Genomic DNA, 19,609 nt, shown 5'->3' on the forward strand with positions numbered 1-19,609 from the left:
CTGTGCGCTGCCTTTGGTGGCGCACCTCCGGCCACACTCTTCACACCGTCCTCGAGCACCTCGAGGGCGGCAACGATCCGCCAATGACGTACCCTGCCGCCCCGGTCCCCCGTCGGAGCGGCGGTCAATGGATATCGTGCCGGGCCGACTCCTCTTCTTCCTCCTCCCGCTCCTCCGGCTCGTTGGCATTGTTCGGCGTCAAGGCCGAGCCCGTAGAGATCGCTGAGATGCCGCTCGGCCGGCGCACCCGCAGCGCCGGCATCGTCATCAACGAGGGCGGGCGCGCCTCCTCCTCGGCTCCTCCCCGCTTCGTCAAGCCGAAGACGGAGCCGGGGCTCGCCATCATGAAGACAGAGCCAGGGCTCGATGACGCGGCGGCCTTGAAGTGGGCGCGAGAAGACTGGGCGCGGACGGAGCTGGAGCGCCAGCGCCGCGCCTTTCAGCAGTTCGCCGCTCGGCGTCGTGGCCGCGACGAGGGAGGCGTCGTCGTCCTCGACGACGACAGTGACGACGAAGCGCGCCGCCGCCGCCGCCGGTCCGCCAGGGCGACCCCGGACATGGGTCCAGCAGTGGCGTCCGCGTGAAGGAGGAGAAGGATGACGACGACGGCGACCTCGCCTCTCTTAGCGCGTTATTTGAAATGTAGTCGCGGACTGTTTTTTTATTATTATCTATGTAAAAAATATTTCAGTTAGCCGAGATAATGTACCGTTTCGCCGAATATTTGTCCCGTTCGCCAAATTTTAGACAAATAAATGTTCAAAAAATTTAAAACCAGGCGTCGGCTAAAAACCCGATCGCCCACAGGCCGATTTTAGCGCCGGTTCGCCCTAGGCGGCGATTTTTCGAGCCGCCTAGAGGGCCAAGGGCGGGAGATGCTCTTAGGCCCAACCATAACACCGCAAGGCTATGGTGGGCCTACCGCATACCTGCCGAACATCTTCGGGCAGCACGGTATACAAGTTGTCGCAGAATGTGATGTCAGATCATATATTGCACTATACTCACGCAAATCAATCACTGGCATGACCTTGTTTTTCCCCAACCTGGCATTCCCTTTTCATTAATTGCTCAATGAAAATAATCACTGGCACGACATGTCCACCGCGATCATGTGCGCACACCCCTATTCCCTAGAAATCAAATGAACAGGCCAGGAAAAAGTCTGCAGTCAGCTGATCCCCCCGGGCTGGGCGTATGCAAGTCAACTCATGACCCATGTGATCTGCCTCAACTGGGTTAGCTTCCTACATATGAACTCGTTAAGTACGCAAGCTTCCCAAATGAGCTCATTAGTCATTACCATGTGGTGTTAGAATAACTAATCTCCCGCCCAGCTGCAGACGACTTACGTGCTACTATATGCTCAATGGTGTCTATCCCAATGAACTTCCCGACTTGCTAAGTTCTAGCTAGCGTAACTAGCTGCTGGCACATGTGCCATTGATCAGCTGGGACGACCATCACTGAGAGCAAGAACAATGGTAGCCCGGTGGCTGCTACCGCTAGTGCTTCTTCTCGGCCTCGCCGGCGTCCTTCAGGTCCATGGCCAGGTCGACAAGTTAGCCAGTAAGTTCGTTATTCTCTCGCTTTTATTGAGTTCTACCCATTTTCACTTCCTAGACAGAACACTCATCAGTCATCACCAGGCCACTAGATATATATGCACGAATTAATCCAACTCCATAACGCTTATTGCGTGCTCGTGCTCACATGCATATATGTAGGTTTCATAACGATAGACTGTGGCCTGCCGGAGAATTCCCCTGGCTACATGGACAACATCACCAAGCTCCGGGCAACCGGGGACGCCGGCTTCACCAACGCCGGGACCAACCACAACATCTCCACCGAGTACATCACCCCGACGATGGGCTGGACTTGGCACACCGTGCGCAGCTTCCCCATCGGCGTGCGCAACTGCTACACGATCCGCCCAGTAGGATCGGCCGGGCCCAACTACCTCATACGCGCCTTCTTCATGTACGGCAACTACGACGGTCTCGATAGGCTGCCCATCTTCGACATTTACCTCGGCGTCAACTACTGGAAGACCGTTAATATCACTGGCGCTGACATACCATTGATCGTGGAGGTCATCGCCTACGTCTATGGCGGCATTGTGCAGGTATGCCTCGTGAACACCGGCTCCGGGACGCCGTTCATCACCAGCCTGGGTCTGAGGCCCCTAAAGACGACGCTCTACCCGCAAGTCAACGCGACGCAGGGGCTTGTTCTTATCACCAGGTCCAGCTTTGGCACTAATAAGACCGTGAGGTAAGGAAATACATGAGCAGACTAGGATTTTCCGAAGTCCAACATTCAATCAATCATGCATGCATCTTACTCCCTCCGTTCCTAAACATAGGTTTTTTTTAGTGCTTTCAAATAAACTACAACATACGGATGTATATAGACATATTTTAGAGTGTACTTTCATTCATTTTGCTTTGTATGTAGTCCCTTGTTGAAATCTCTAAAAAAAGTTATATTTAGGAACGGAGGCGGTAATTAATACGAGTAGCACGTAGGGTAACCTAGCTAAGAAGCACATGCAGGTACCCGGACGATGCCTACGACCGGGTATGGCTCCCGTGGACCAAGCCGCATTCGGACCAAAGTTTTAAATAGCGCGCTAAGCCTCTTAGCGGTGGACCTCTTTTAAATGCTATAGCGTGCTATAATGGAGCTATAGCGAGCTATTTAAAATGTTTGCTCAAGTGTTTGAACAAAATACTCTTAGCGTGGGACCTCTTCTAAACGCTATAGCATACTATAGCGGAACTATAGCGGGCTATTTAAAACCATGATTCGGACGAGTGGTTGGAGATCTCAACGGCCGAGAACGTGGAAGACAACCTCGAAAGCTTCGAGGTGCCCTCCGCCGTGATGCGCACCGCCATCACGTCCGCCAACGCCTCCTCCCCCGTCCGCTTCTCGTGGGACGCGGTGCGGAATGCCAACTACCACGTCCCCGGGTACTCCTGGATGCTCTACTTCGCGGAGCTGCAGAAGGACGCCGTGCGCGGGTTCTACATCACCACCAACGGCGAGCTCTCGTACCCGCACGTCATGACGCCGGCGTACCTGGCAATGGACGCCATCTTCCAGCGCAAACCTGTCCATGGCTTCGACCGGTACGACATCTCGCTGAACGCCACCGCGAACTCGACGCTCCCGCCGATCATCAACGCCGTCGAGGTCTTCTCGGTCCTCCCTACCACCGGCGTAGCCACGGCCGCTCAGGATGGTAACCGGCTATTACTTTCAGATACATACATTACATATGGGATCATGAAGCTAGCTAGCCAGCAAATGAATTTCAGCAGCTGATTTAGGTCGCTTATAATAACTTAATTTGTGTGTTGCTACTGAGAAATGCAACAGTTTCTGCCGTCACGGCGGTCAGAGACAAGTACCGGGTGAAAAAGAACTGGATGGGGGATCCCTGCGCGCCGAGGAAATTCGCGTGGGATGGATTGAGTTGCAACTACGCTGTTTCGGGACCACCAACTGTCAAAGGCTTGTGAGTTAATTATCTTGGACGAAGAAATGGTCCAGCAAATTCTAGAATTATTATCTGAACTGTTGTATACATACACTGCAGGAATCTGTCTTCAATGGGTCTGAGTGGCAATATCTCGTCTTCTTTTGGGAATCTCAAAGGTTTACAATACTTGTAAGGAAACTACCAAACCATTCCATACTGGAGTAGATGTTTTTTTGTAGGGTGACTAAGTTATTTATCCTAGAACTTAATTACATTTGGCAGGGATTTGTCTCGCAACAACCTCACCGGCTCCATTCCTGACACACTTTCACAATTGTCATCGCTTACACTTCTGTTAGTAACTAATCTCTTATATTTTTAGTTTTTTACCACTACTTGTTTCCTTTGTGTATAAAATGATGTTGCAGCCAAACTTCTGCAACTTTGACTTTTTAACATATAAAAAGGTGAAAGGTATTCAAATTGATTGGGTGATAACAAATTATATGATTGAATTTGTAACAAAATATACTTTCAGGATACTTTAAGTTTTTTGTTTTTACTAACATCTTCATATGAGGATTATCAGACATAAATACATATCAGGGACTCGTGATGTTTTAGCTTTGTCCTGAATTAACATCATATGATTATAGTTTTTTTCAGATTCATCTCCCAATACATATTCATCATTTGTTTTGACGTGCAACAGTATTTTGTTTCATTTTCTCGCTTATTATTTGACAGGAAAACACTATATATAGTGATAGTACGTACTAGGACACTATCTTGACTTCTTTTCCCTTCTTCTAGTGATTTGACAGGAAACCGGCTTACAGGAGAAATTCCTTCCATGCTTCTGAAAAGAAGCCAAGATGGCTTCTTAACTCTGAGGTTAGTGCCCCACTAGCATCTGGATTTCTGCAATTATTTTCGACATGGTTTTCACTTTCTTAGATGAAGGCAGGCATGCTGTTCAGAATATGGATGTAGCTTCTCATTCTTCGTTTTACTAGATATGATAACAATCCGGACCTCTGCAGCAATGGCAATTCTTGTGTTCCTCCAAAGAAGAAGGGCAATTCAATGGTTCCTGTCTATGTTGCTATTCCAATAGTTGCAGTACCCGTGATTGTGTTGCTTTTAGTGCTGCTCATTTGCATGCGAAGGAGAAAGCAAGGTGAGAGACTTGACTGAAACATAGAAGTTTACATTTCTGAATGTAAGTATGAAATGATTAAGGGGCCTTAGTTTGCGTGATTGGTTTCTTAAGGAACAGCAAGCAACAGCATCAAGCCGCAGAATGAGACACGCTTTACCCCGTCGCACTCTTGGAATAGAAACAAAGACAGCTCACTGCAACTGAACAACCAGCGGTTCACGTACGAGGAAATAAAGGTCATAACGAACAACTTCCAGCGAGTGATCGGCCAAGGAGGGTTTGGTAAAGTCTATGATGGATTCTTGGAGAATGGCACCCAGGTGGCTGTCAAGCTTCGATCTGAGTCATCAGCTCAAGGTGTACAAGAGTTCCTGGTCGAGGTAAGATTTGCTCAAGTATATATATGCAAGTTTTCTTCTCCATTTGGTATGCATTGATCTTTGTTGGTTCAGGCTCAGACATTGGCTAAGATTCATCACAAAAATCTTGTAACCATGATTGGCTACTGCAACGATAGAGATCACCTAGCCCTCGTGTACGAGTACATGTCCGAAGGAGCCCTACATGAACATCTGAGAGGTATGTAAATTACCCGAGTGTGCACACTTGAAGAACATTTGGTATCAATTAAGAATATCATAAGACCTAAGGACCCAAAGAATTGTAGGAATATCTGCCAAATATATTATTCATCTGACGATCTTTCTGCAGGCAGACACCACGACACAACATTAACCTGGGCACAGAGACTTTGTATTGCACAGGAATCCGCACAAGGTAAGCTGTTAAATTCAGATTATTCTTCATGACATTTCACTTGGAAGCTAGAAAGCTCTGTGATGTTGGATGTGTCCATCCTAGCTATGCATAGGCCGGGTATATGCTCATTGTGTTTTGTATCACCTTGATGCTTCACTAAACGCCCTTTTTCAAAAAAAAAATATTGGATAATTATTTCATGCCGGTGCACACAAGGGCTGCAATCCACCCCTCATCCATAGGGACGTGAAAACATCAAACATCTTGCTAAATGCGAACCTTGAGGCCAAGATTGCCGATTTCGGCCTACTCAAGGCATTCAATTGCGACGATGATACCCATGTGTCCACAGCCAGGTTGGTTGGCACGCATGGTTACATTGCCCCTGAGTAAGTGCGCCATTCTAAATCCTTGCTTATAATGCTATAATAGCCTCTTGCCACTTATTAATAGCAGAAGTAGTATACTTTATATAGTTGTCCAAAGGTAGAATAATTCATATATTACATGATGTACCATTTCTTCTAGGATTGATGATCATGACCTAATCCCTTCGATTAGGAAGTTATCCTACAAGCTATTCATTTATAGGAGATGTGCCAAACTTTTCTTGTGAAGTTAAACTGACAATGCTTTTCACCCTTTTGTAGGTACCTAACAACATTGCAGCCGACTAATAAGACGGATGTGTATAGTTTTGGAGTAGTGTTGTTGGAAATAGTCACGGGCCAACCTCACATCTTGAGTAATCCGGAACCTTCAAGCATCACCAAGTGGGTCCAGGAACGGCTTTCCCAGGGAAACATAGAGGGTGTGGTGGATGCGCGCATGCATGGAGAGCACGACATCAACAGCGTGTGGAAAGCAGCGGGCACTGCTCTCAAGTGTACTGAGCAGACACCGGCGCAACGGCCCACAATGACCGAGGTGGTGGTACAGCTGCAAGAGTGCCTCGAGCTTGAGACTGCGCGCTGCAGCGGTGGCAGCACAAATCCTAAGTTTTACATGGCCAGTAGCAGCGACCCATTCTCAAGTTATAATCCATACGCCACCAACCAGTCTGCTAGTGTGAGCCATAGCAATGATGTATTTGAGGTGGAGCGTTTAGGCAGGGCTCCAACTATGACTACTGGTCCTGTCGCCAGGTGAGGAGAGGACAAGTACAATGAGTTCTTTCCTTCTCTCTATTGCAGGGTTTTGTTTTACTTGGAGAACAACAAAAATTGATGATGCATCATCCATGAAAAAGAGCAAATATGTATTGTTACGGGTATCCTTCTACAATGTATCTTGTCTTAAAACGAAGAGTGAATTCCACTTTTTACCCTGTAGTTGTACATTTTGTGACACATATTACCCCATTTAGTGAATTTTCTATCGAAATATCAGATTTTGGTGACTTTTGATACGGTTTTACGCCAGTTTTGCATTTTGCTTGTTTATGTTATATAGCATAGGCATGTTGCGTCAATGATTCGTAAAAAAATGTGTAAAGATCGTAATGTCCAGACGTCTATTTTCCATCTGTTTCATTCCTTGACGTCATCCAGATATGTTTGAACCCCGGGCGTCACCTCACACCTTGCCTAATGGACACGCATCAGAAATTGAGGGTCCAAAGCTTCTAAAAGTGGTATTCTAGCTGAATTTCCATTCGGCGGGGTAATTAGTGTCAGAAATGCATATCTAGGGGTTAAAATGTGTAATTCACTCTAAAATGAATGCAATCAATTTTTAGAATTTCGGCCACTATTGTAAACTTGATATGCAAATGCTGACTTGTCATAAAGCACCGTCATCTTACTATGACTAGTAGAACGTCCGAGCGTTGCTACGGGATACAATGCATATAAATGAACAAACAAATGATTAAGGCGGTTCCCAAGGTTGAAGCTCATTTCTCCGGGCTCCCTCAGCCCATATATGGAAGAGAAATGTGTTGTTTGTACTATCCGTGCTTTCCTCCCAAGTGATCTACTACATCGTGCAGCTCATTCTCCCCTGAGCACCACATGCCCTTCTAGCAACCACGCTCAAGTGCTTACCACGATGTCTTCCTCCCATCTCTGTAGCAACCACCACATGCCCTTTAGAAGATATATGTTCTCCTTTATCTCTACTTTTACATAATAATCACATGCAAGAGAAGAGGTATGTACTCGTCATGAACCGCATTAGAAGATACACTCAATTGTTATCCGAGAAACAATTAGAGAATAATTCCGACCAGTAGATACTTAAACTGGAGTCAGCTCAACAACATTAATTTTCCCACCAATTGATACTGAAACTGGAGTCGACTCAACAACAAAAGGAGTATCTAGAGCTTGATTAAATATTTTGACCATTAATATACAATTCAATGTCTCATTTTATCGGTTTACCCCTCGACTCCGCCATGGTGCGTGCTCCTCAGCTCCTCCATCTGTTGGCTCGGCTAATGACTTTCGTCGTTGCCTCCACCGGCTGTGACCAGATCAAGATTTTTAATATTCCGACATTTTGACACACGACTAAGGAAATAGGGTGAAGTAAAAATAAATGGACCATTCAATGTCTTTAACAGATAGATTCAACTATACAAAAAAGGGGCAGCGATTTACCAAACACGTTGTAAAAAAATACATTTGCACTTGTCATTTGTGCAAGTATATCTCCATGATAAGTAAGTGTAGATCAGAAGCACAAGGTCTCTGAACCTGTAGTCAGGGACAAATCGCCCAGTAAACAACAGTTTTATGAAGAGAAAAGTGTGAATATGAAACTGCAACTATTGCACCAAATAGTATAATTTATAAATTATGATATTGTACAGGTCATGGGTTATCTAGCTTCCTATTGCGCTAACATCTAATAAGTCGACTTCAAAAGCGCCTAGCTGAGAATTGGCACTCCCACATTGAAGCATCTCTTTGCACTCTAATAACTGACCTGGCATGGACCTTCTCAGTTAAATCATGGTGCATCTAATTGCATACCAAACTACAGTAAAAAATGGAAATTCATTTACTAGTTTACTACAAAGAAAATGTCAGGAAAATCTTGGGCCAAAATGTTTTCAGTTTAAAAACATGAATGCTGATTAACTAACCATGTTTACTGTGACCAATCTGATTTGCTTATACCAAGGAAAAATATGTATTCTATAGCAGAACAAAATTATACATTACTATTAACCAGAACACCTTTTTTTTGCAGAAATACTAACCAGAACGCCTGTAGAGGAAGAAGATCAGAAAATGCAAGTTATATATTGGTCATTGCCATAGCTGCAAGTGGATGAACTATAAATATTGTATAACTCACAAGGATGCACCTCCACCCATTACATACCCTAAATTACCAGTACAAAGCAACATGCTATGGAAAATCAGATGTCAATGGATTATGTATTATGAATTACCTTCAGAAGTTGCGCCAAGCTTTTGGCGTTCTATGTGAAAAGGGAGTGCCACAAAAGGTAAAAGGCGGGTTCTGTTGGACGGCGATTCGGCTCGAATGTTGTATGGCGCTGAGTATTGGACGACTAAAAGGCGACATGTTCAACAGTTAGTTGTGATGGAGATGCGCATATTGAGATGTATGTGTGGTCACGCAAGGAAGGACGGGTCCGAATGATGATATACGAGATAGGGTTGGGGTGGCACCGATTGCAGAGAAGCTTGTCCAACATCATCTGAGATGGTTTGCGCATATTCAACGTACGCCTATAGAAGCTCCAGTGCATAGCAGATGGCTAGAGCGTGTTGATAATGTCAAGAGAGGTCGGGGTAGACCGAACTTAACATGAAAGGAATATGTAAGGAGAGATCTAAAGGACTGGAGTAACACCAAAGAACTAGCCATGGACATGAGTGCGTGGTTCCTTGTTATCCACGTGCCAGAATTATGAGTTGGTTGCGAGATTCTTATGGGTTTTAGCTCTAGCCTACCACAACTTGTTTGGTACTGAAGGTTTTGTTTGTTTGTTGTTGTTGTTGTAGGTTGCTTTTTGAAATTTGGAACTTTTGTCTCATTTCTGACCATGATCTGTTATAATATACTCCCTATGTTCCTTTATATAAGGAGTATGTGGGAGAGCCTTCCTTGATGGGCTTAAGGTTGTCTAAAAGTAAAGGTGGCTGCTAGACCAGTGCACTTTGAAACCATTAGAGCATCTACAGCCGAACTTGGCAAATTCGGCCCCTCAAACGCTCACGGACGCGCCTGATACGTCTCCAACGTATCTATAATTTTTGATTGTTCCATGCTATTATATTACCCCTTTTGGATGTGTATGGGCTTTATTTTACACATTTATATCATTTTTGGGACTAACCTACTAACCGGAGGCCCAGCCTGTATTGCTGTTTTTTTTGCCTATTTCAGTATTTCGAAGAAAAGGAATATCAAACGAAGTTCAAACGGAATGAAACCTTCGAGGGCGTGATTTTTGGAACGAACATGATCCAGAGGACTTGGAGTGCAAGCCAAGAAGCAGCCGAGGCGGCCACAAGATAGGAGGGCGCCCCCCTGTAGGGCGCCCCCTGTCTCGTGGGCCCCTCGGACGGCCACCGACGTACTTCTTTCTCCTATATATACCTACGTACCCCGAAAACATCCAGGGAGCACCCGAAACACAATTTCCACCGCCGTAACCTTCTGTATCCGCGAGATCCCATCTTGGAGCCTTCGTCGGCGTTCTGCCGGAGGGGGAATCGACCACGGAGGGCCTCTACATCAACATCCTTGCCCCTCCGATGAGTTGTGAGTAGTTTACCACAGACCTACGGGTCCATAATTATTAGCTAGATAGCTTCTTCTCTCTTTTTGGATCTCAATACAATGTTCTCCCCCTCTCTTGTGGAGATCTATTCGATGTAATCTCTTTTTGCGGTGTGTTTGTCGAGATCCGATGAATTGTGGGTTTATGATCAAGTTTATCTATGGATAATAATTGAATCTTCTCTGAATTCTTTTATATGATTGAGTTATCTTTGCAAGTCTCTTCGAATTATCGGTTTGGTTTGGCCTACTAGATTGATCTTTCTTGCCATGGGAGAAGTGCTTAGCTTTGGGTTCAATCTTGCGGTGTTCGTACCCAGTGACAGAAAGGTTTGCAAGACACGTATTGTATTGTTGCCATCGAGGATAAAAATATGGGGTTCATATCATATTGCATGAGTTTATCCCTCTACATCATGTCATCTTGCTTAATGCGTTACTCTGTTCTTATGAACTTAATACTCTAGATGCAGGCAGGAGTCGGTCGATGTGTGGAGTAATAGTAGTAGATGCAGGCAGGAGTCGGTCTACTTGTTATGGACGTGATGCCTATATACATGATCATGCCTAGATAATCTCATAATTATTCGCTTTTCTATCAATTGCTCGACAGAAATTTGTTCACCCACCGTAATACTTATGCTATCTCGAGAGAAGCCTCTAGTGAAACCTATGGCCCCGGGGTCTATCTCTTATCATATTTGCTTCCAATCTACTTTTATTTGCATCTTTACTTTTTTGCATTTATATTATAAAATACCAAAAATATATTTATCTTATCATACTATCTCTATCAGATCTCACTTTCGTAAGTGGTCGTGAAGGGGTTGACAACCCCTTTATTGCGTTGGTTGCGAGTTCTCAGTTTGTTTGTGTAGGTGCGTGGGACTTTTGAGGAGCCTCCTACTGGATTGATACCTTGGTTCTCAAAAACCGAGGGAAGTACTTATGCTACACTTGCTGCATCACCCTCTCCTCTTCGGGGAAAACCAACGCAAGCTCAAGACGTAGCAAGAAGGATTTCTGGCGCCGTTGCCGGGGAGGTCTTCGCTCAAGTCAAGGGAGGTCTTCGCTCAAGTCAAGACATACCAAGTACCCATCACAAACCCATCTCCCTCGCATTTACATTATTTGCCATTTGCCTCTCGTTTTCCTTTCCCCCACTTCACCCTTGCTGTTTTATTTGCCCTCTCTTTCCCAATCTCCTCCTCTCTTTTCGCTTGCCTTTTTCCATTTGCTTGTGTGTGGATTACTTGTTGCCATGGCGCAAGATAATACCAAATTGTGTGATTTCTCGAATACTAATAATAATGATTTCCTTAGTACTCCGATTGCTCCTCTTAATGATGTTGAGTCTTGTGAAATCAATACTGCTTTACTGAATCTTGTTATGAAAGATCAATTCGGCGGCCTTCCTAGTGAAGATGCTGCTACTCATTTAAACAACTTTGTTGATTTGTGTGATATGCAAAAGAAGAGAAATACAGATAACAATATTGTAAAATTGAAGTTATTTCCGTTTTCTCTTAGAGAATGTGCTAAAGTTTGGTTTTCATCTTTGCCTAAAAGTAGTATTGATTCCTGGAACAAGTGCAAAGATGCTTTTATTTCTAAGTATTTTCCTCCCGCTAAGATTATCACTCTTAGGAACGATATTATGAATTTTAAACAACTTGATCATGAGCATGTTGCCCAATCTTGGGAAAGAATGAAATTGACGCTTCGTAATTGCCCTACTCATGGTTTGAATTTATGGATGATCATACAAAAAATTTATGCCGGTTTGAACTTTGCTTCTAGAAATCTCCTAGATTCGGTCGCAGGAGGCACGTTTATGGAAATCACATTAGGAGATGCTACAAAACTTCTTGATAATATTATGGCTAATTATTCTCAATGGCACACCGAAAGATCTTCTAGTAAAAAAGTGCATGCTATAGAAGAAATCAATGTTTTGAGTGGAAAGATGGATGAACTTATGAAATTGTTTGCTACTAAAAATACTCCTCTTGATCCCAATGATATGCCTTTGTCTTCTTTGATTTAGAATAATAATGAATCTATGAATGTGAATTTTGTTGGTAGGAATAATTTTGGAAACAATGCCTATAGAGGAAATTTTAATGCTAGACCATTCCCTAGTAATTCCTCTAATAATTATGGAAATTTCTATAATAATACTTATGGTAATTTTAATAAGTTGCCCTCTGATTTTGAGAATAGTGTGAAAGAATTTATGATTTCTCAAAAGAATTTTAATGCTTTGCTTGAAGAGAAATTGCTCAAAGTTGATGATTTGGCTAGAACATTGATAGACTTTCCCTTGATGCTGATTCTCTTAAACTTAGATCTTCTTCTCCTAAGCATGATATCAATGAGTCTCTCAAAGTAATGAGAATTTCCATTGATGAGTGTAAGGAAAGAACCGCTAGATTGCGTGCTAAGAAAGATAGCTTTGTAAAAGCGTGTTCTTCTAGTTAACATGAAAATAATGATGAAGATCTTAAAGTTATTGATGCGTCTCCTCTTAGATCTATGTTTTGCAATATGAATTTTGATGATTATGGGACTGATGATGAATCAACTTTGCCTAGAAGGCGTCCCAAAAATTCAGAGTCTTTAGATCTTGATACTAAATTTGGTAAAAGTGAGACTGGAGAGGTCACAACTTCAAATAACATTGAACCTACTATCTCGGATTTCAAGGAATTTAATTATTATAATTGTTCTTTAAAAGGTTGTATTTCCTTGTTGCAATCCGTTGTTAATTCTCCTCATGCTTATAGTCAAAATAAAGCTTTTACCAAACATATCATTGATGCTTTGTTGCAATCTTATGATGAAAAACTTAATTTGGAAGTCTCTATACCTAGAAAACTTAATGATGAGTGGGAACCTACTATAAATATTAGAATTAAAGATTATGAGTGTTTTGCTTTGTGTGATTTGGGTGCTAGTGTTACCATGATTCCGAAAACTTTATGTGATATTCTAGATTTCCATGATCTTGATGATTGCTCGTTAAATTTGCACCTTGCGGATTCCACCATTAAAAAGCCTATGGGAAGTATCAATGATGTTCTTATTGTTGCAAATAGAAATTTGGTGCCCGTAGATTTTATCGTTCTTGATATAGATTGCAATCTTTCTTGCCCTATTATTCTTGGTAGACCTTTCCTTAGAACGATTGGTGCGATTATTGATATGAAGGAAGGGAATATTAGATTCTAATTTCCATTAAAGAAAGGCATGGAGCACTTTCCAACAAAAGAAAGTCAAATTACCTTATGAATCTATCATGCGGGCTAATTATGAATTTAGTGCCAAAGAAGGCACTCGTTAGATCTATCTTTGCTTTTATGTCTAGCTAGGGGCGTTAAATGATAGCGCTAGTTGGGAGGCAACCCAATTTTTCTTTGTGTTTTTTGTTTTTGTTCCTGTTTAGTAATAATTCTTGCATCTACTCTATATTTAGACGTGTTTTTATCTTTTAATTAGTGTTTGTGCCAAGTAGAACCTATAGGGTAAACTATGATGATAGTTGATTTGATTCTGCTGAAAAACAGAAACTTTGCGCTCACGAGAAAAAATTCAATAAACCACAGAAATGTGATTTTGCATTGATTCTTTTTTATGCTGATCAATAGAAAAAATTCCCAGTACGTCCTATTTTGGTAGGATTTTTAGAGTTCCAGAAGTTTGCGTTAGTTACAGATTGCTACAGACTGTTCTGTTTTTGACAGATTCTGTTTTTCATGTGTTGTTTGCTTATTTTGATGCATCTATGGCTAGTAAAATAGTTTATAAACCATAGAGAAGTTGGAATACAGTAGGTTTAACACCAAAATAAATAAAGAATGAGTTCATTGCAGTACCTTATGTGGTGATTTTGTTTTCTTTCACTAACGGAGCTTATAAGATTTCCTGTTGAGTTTTGTGTTGTGAAGTTTTCAAGTTTTGGGTAAAGCTTTGATGGACTATGGAATAAGGAGTGGCAAGAGCCTAAGCTTGGGGATGCCCATGGCACCCCAAGATATTCAAGGATAGCCAAAAGCCTAAGCTTGGGGAAGCCCCGGGAAGGCATCCCCTCTTTCGTCTTCGTTCATTGGTAACTTTACTTGGAGCTATATTTTTATTCGCCACACGATATGTGTTTTGCTTGGAGCATCGTGTATTATATTAGTCTTTGCTTTTTAGTTTACCACAATCATCCTTGCTGTACAGACCTTTTGGGAGAAGCCTACTTGATTAGAATTTGCTAGAATACTCTATGTGCTTCACTTATATCTTTTGAGCTTGATAGTTTTTGCTCTAGTGCTTCATTTATATCTTTTAGAGCACGGTGGTGTCTTAATTTTGAAGAAATTTCTAGTCTCATGCTTCACTTATATTATTTTGAGAGTCTCTTAGAACAGCATGGTATTTGCTATGGTTACAAAGTTGGTCTTAGAATGATGAGCATCCAAGCTGGGTATAATAAAAACTGTCATAGAAAAAGAATTGGATGCTATGATCAACTTGATGCTTGATAATTGTTTTGAGATATAAAGGCAGTAATGTTAGGGTCATGCTAGTGGGTAATTATGAAATTGAGAAATACTTTTGTTGAAGTTGGCAAGTCCCGTAGCATGCACGTATGGTAAAAGTTATGTGACAAATTTGTTGCATGAGGTGCTCTTTTGATTGTCTTCCTTATGAGTGGCAGTCGGGGACGAGCGATGGTCTTTTCCTACCAATCTATCCCTCTTGGGGCATGCATAGTAGTACTTTGCTTCGAGGGCTAAGTAGACTTTTGCGATAAGTATATGAGTTCTTTTTGACTAATGTGAGTCCATGGATATATGCACACTCATCTTTTCACTTTGCTAGCCTTTATTAATACCGCGCAACTTCCGCCGGTGTCATGAACCCTTTATTTACCTTCCTCAAAACAGCCACCATACCTGCCTATTATGGCATTTCCATAGTCATTCCGAGATATATTGCCATGCAACTTTCCACCGTTCCGTTTATTATGACACATTCCATCATTGTCATATTGCTCTTTTGCATGATCATGTAGTTGACATCGTATTTGTGGCAAGGCCACCCTCATAATTTTCATACATGTCGCTCTTGATTCATTGCATATCCCGATACACCGCCGGAGACATTCATATAGAGTCATATCTTGTTCTAGCTTTGAGTTGTAATTCTTGAGTTGTAAATCCATATAAGTGTGATGATCTTCATTATTAGAGCATTGTCCTAGTGAGGAAAGGATGATGAAGGCTATGATTCCCCCACAAGTCGGGATGAGACTTCGGACTTTACAAAAAGAAAAAAGAAAAAAGAAAGAAAAAAGGAGAAAGGCCAAAAAGAAAAAAGAAAAAAAGGCCAAAGAAAAAAAAGAAAAAAAAGAAAAAGAAAAAAAATGAGAGAAAAAGATAGAAGGGACAATGCTACTATCTCTTTTTCCACACTTGTGCTTCAAAATAGCACCATGATCTTCATGATAGAGAGTCTCATATGTTGTCACATTCATATACTAAGTGGGAATTTTTTATTATGGAACTTGGCTTGTATATTCCAATGATGGGCTTCCTCAAAATTCCCTAGGTCTTCGTGAGCAAGCAAGTTGGATGCACACCCATTTAGTTTCTTTTTGTTGAGCTTTCATATATTTATAGCTCTAGTGCATCCGTTGCATGGCAATCCCTATTCACTCACATTGATATCTATTAATGGGCATCTCCATATAGCCCGTTAATACGCCTAGTTGATGTGAGACTATCTTCTCCCTTTTTGTCCTCACAACCACCATATACCACCATAGTGCTATGTTCATGGCTTGCGCTCATGTATTGCGTAAGAGTTGAAAAAGCTGAAGCGCGTTAAAAAGTATGAAACAATTACTCAGCTCGTCATTGGGGTTGTGCATGATGGGAGTGTTTTGTGTAATCAAAATGAAGCACGGCCTAACTATATGATTTTGTAGGGATAAACTTTCTTTGGCTATGCTATTTTGATAGGACATGATTATTTGTTAGTATGCTTTGAAGCATTGTTATTTTTATGTTTTATAAACTTTTATTTTGAATCATTTGGATCTTAACATTCAAGTCACTATAAAGAAAATTACATTGAGAATTATGCTAGGTAGCATTCCACATCAAAAATTTCTTTTTTATCATTTACCTACTCGAGGACGAGCAGGAATTAATCTTGGGGATGCTTGATACGTCTCCAACGTATCTATAATTTTTTATTGTTCCATGCTATTGTATTACCCCTTTTGGATGTTTATGGGCTTTATTTTACACATTTATATCATTTTTGGGACTAACCTACTAACCGGAGGCCCAGCCCGTATTGCTGTTTTTTTTGCCATTTCGGTATTTCGAAGAAAAGGAATATCAAACAGAGTCCAAATGGAATGAAACCTTCGGGAGCGTGATTTTTGGAACGAACGTGATCCAGAGGACTTGGAGTGCAAGCCAAGAAGCAGCCGAGGTGGCCACGAGATAGGAGGGCGCCCCCTGTCTCGTGGGCCCCTCGGGCGGCCACCCACGTACTTCTTCCTCCTATATATGCCTACGTACCCCGAAAACATCCAGGGAGCAACCGAAACACAATTTCCACCGTCGTAACCTTTTGTATCCGCGAGATCCCATCTTGGAGCCTTCGTCGGCGTTCTGCCGGAGGGGGAATCGACCATGGAGGGCCTCTACATCGACATCCTTGACCCTCCGATGAGTTGTGAGTAGTTTACCACAGACCTAAGGGTCCATAGTTATTAGCTAGATGGCTTCTTCTCTCTTTTTGGATCTCAATACAATGTTCTCCCCCTCTCTTGTGGAGATCTATTCGATGTAATCTCTTTTTGCGGTGTGTTTGTCGAGATCTGATGAATTGCGGGTTTATGATCAAGTTTATCTATGGATAATAATTGAATCTTCTCTGAATTCTTTTATATGATTGAGTTATCTTTGCAAGTCTCTTCGAATTATCGGTTTGGTTTGGCCTACTAGATTGATCTTTCTTGCCATGGGAGAAGTGCCTAGCTTTGGGTTCAATCTTGCGGTGTTCTTACCCAGTGACAGAAAGGGTTGCAAGACACGTATTGTATTGTTGCCATCGAGGATAAAAAGATGGGGTTTATATCATATTTCAAGAGTTTATCCCTCTACATCATGTCACCTTGCTTAATGTGTTACTCTGTTCTTATGAACTTAATACTCTAGATGCAGGCAGGAGTCGGTCGATTGTGGAGTAATAGTAGTAGATGCAGGCAGGAGTCAGTCTACTTGTTATGGACGTGATGCCTATATACATGATCATGCCTAGATAATCTCATAATCATTCGCTTTTCTATCAATTGCTCGACAGTAATTTGTTCACCCACCGTAATACTTATGCTATCTCGAGAGAAGCCTCTAGTGAAACCTATGGCCCCCGGGTGTATCTCTTATCATATTTGCTTCCAATCTACTTTTTTTTGCATCTTTACTTTTTCTCATCTATATTAAAAAATACCAAAAATATATTTATCTTATCATACTATCTCTATCAGATCTTACTTTCGTAAGTGGCCGTGAAGGGATTGACAACCCCTTTATTGTGTTGGTTGCGAGTTCTCAGTTTGTTTGTGTAGGTGCGTGGGACTTTTGAGGAGCCTCCTATGAAGGAAATATGCCCTAGAGGCTAATAAAGTTATTATTTATTTCCTTATATCATGATAAATGTTTATTATTCATGCTAGAATTGTATTAACTGGAAACATAATACATGTGTGAATACATAGACAAACAGAGTGTCACTAGTATGCCTCTACTTGACTATCTCATTAATCAAAGATGGTTATGTTTCCTAGCCATGGACAAAGAGTTGTCATTTGATTAACGGGATCATATCATTAGGAGAATGATGTGATTGACTTGACCCATTCCGTTAGCTTAGCACTTGATCGTTTAGTATGTTGATGTTGCTTTCTTCATGACTTATACATGTTCCTATGACTATGAGATTATGCAACTCCCGTTTACCGGAGGAACACTTTGTGTGCTACCAAACGTCACAACGTAACTGGGTGATTATAAAGGTGCTCTATAGGTGTCTCCGAAGGTACTTGTTGGGTTGGCGTATTTCGAGATAGGGATTTGTCACTCCGATTGTCGGAGAGGTATCTCTGGGCCCACTCGGTAGTGCACATCACTTAAAGCCTTAAAGCATTGCAACTAATGAGTTAGTTGCGGGATGATGTATTATGGAACGAGTAAAGAGACTTGCCGGTAACGAGATTGAACTAGGTATTGAGATACCGACGATCGAATCTCGGGCAAGTAACATACCGATGACAAAGGGAACAACGTATGTTGTTATGCGGTTTGACCGATAAAGATCTTCATAGAATATGTGGGAGCTAATATGGGCATCCAGGTCCCGCTATTGGTTATTGATCGGAAACATGTCTCATGTCTACATAGTTCTCGAACCCGTAGGGTCGGCACGCTTAACGTTTCGTTGACGATATAGTATTATATGAGTTATGAATGTCGGTGACCGAATGTTGTTCGGAGTCCCGGATGAGATCATGGACATGACGAGGAACTCCGGAATGGTCCAGAGATAAAGTTTGATATATGGGATAATAGTGTTTGATCTCCGGAAGGGTTCCGAAATTCACCGGAAGGGGTTCCGGATGTTTCCCGAAATGTTTGGGTATGAGAACACGTTATTTGGGCCAAAGGGGAAAGCCCACGAGGCTTTTGGAAAGTGCAAAAGGAAGTTTTGCGGCGACCAGAGGCTAGACGCCAGGAACCCTGGCGTCTAGGGGGTAGACGCCGGGAACCCTGGCGTCTAGCCCTGGAGTCCGTGTAGGACTCTTGCCTTTCGGGCAAAACCAACTTTGAGGAGGCTTTTACTCCAAGTTTCGACCCCAAGGCTCAACATATAAATAGAGGGGCAGGGCTAGCACCAAAGACACATCAAGAAACACCAAGCCGTGTGCCGGCAACCCCGTCCCCTGTAGTTTATCCTCCGTCATAGTTTATGTAGTGCTTAGGCGAAGCCCTGCGGAGATTGTTCTTCACCAACACCGTCACCACGCCGTCGTGCTGCCGGAACTCATCTACTACTTTGCCCGTCTTGCTGGATCGAGAAGGCGAGGACGTCATCGAGCTGAAAGTGTGCAGAACTCGGAGGTGTCGTGCGTTCGGTACTTGGATCGATCGGATCGTGAAGACGTACGAGTACATCAACCGCGTTGATAAATGCTTCCTCTTAGCGATCTTCAAGGGTATGAAGATACACTCCCCCTCTCGTTGCTATGCATCACCATGATCTTGCGTGCGCGTAGGAATGTTTTTGAAATTACTATGTTCCCCAATAGTGGCATCCGAGCCAGGTTTTATGCGTAGATGTTATATGCACGAGTAGAACACAAGTGAGTTGTG

At 42.5% G+C, this 19,609-nt stretch overlaps 1 protein-coding gene across 1 annotated transcript; it reads left to right on the plus strand.

Moving 5' to 3' along the window:
- Nucleotides 1–1,561: 1,561 nt before the first annotated feature.
- On the plus strand, nt 1,562–6,938 carry LOC123096617 (putative leucine-rich repeat receptor-like protein kinase At2g19210). Its single transcript, XM_044518384.1, has 14 exons — nt 1,562–2,277; nt 2,559–2,604; nt 2,812–3,250; nt 3,388–3,526; nt 3,608–3,679; nt 3,773–3,844; nt 4,304–4,384; nt 4,507–4,670; nt 4,764–5,032; nt 5,105–5,231; nt 5,364–5,429; nt 5,524–5,543; nt 5,628–5,800; nt 6,062–6,938. Exons 1-14 carry the CDS (start codon nt 1,664–1,666, stop codon nt 6,558–6,560), a joined length of 2,781 nt encoding a protein of 926 aa, XP_044374319.1. The 5' UTR covers nt 1,562–1,663; the 3' UTR covers nt 6,561–6,938.
- Nucleotides 6,939–19,609: the final 12,671 nt, after the last annotated feature.

The sequence above is a fragment of the Triticum aestivum genome, chromosome 1B (assembly GCF_018294505.1).
Source record: "Triticum aestivum cultivar Chinese Spring chromosome 1B, IWGSC CS RefSeq v2.1, whole genome shotgun sequence".
NCBI classification, from domain to species: domain Eukaryota; kingdom Viridiplantae; phylum Streptophyta; class Magnoliopsida; order Poales; family Poaceae; genus Triticum; species Triticum aestivum.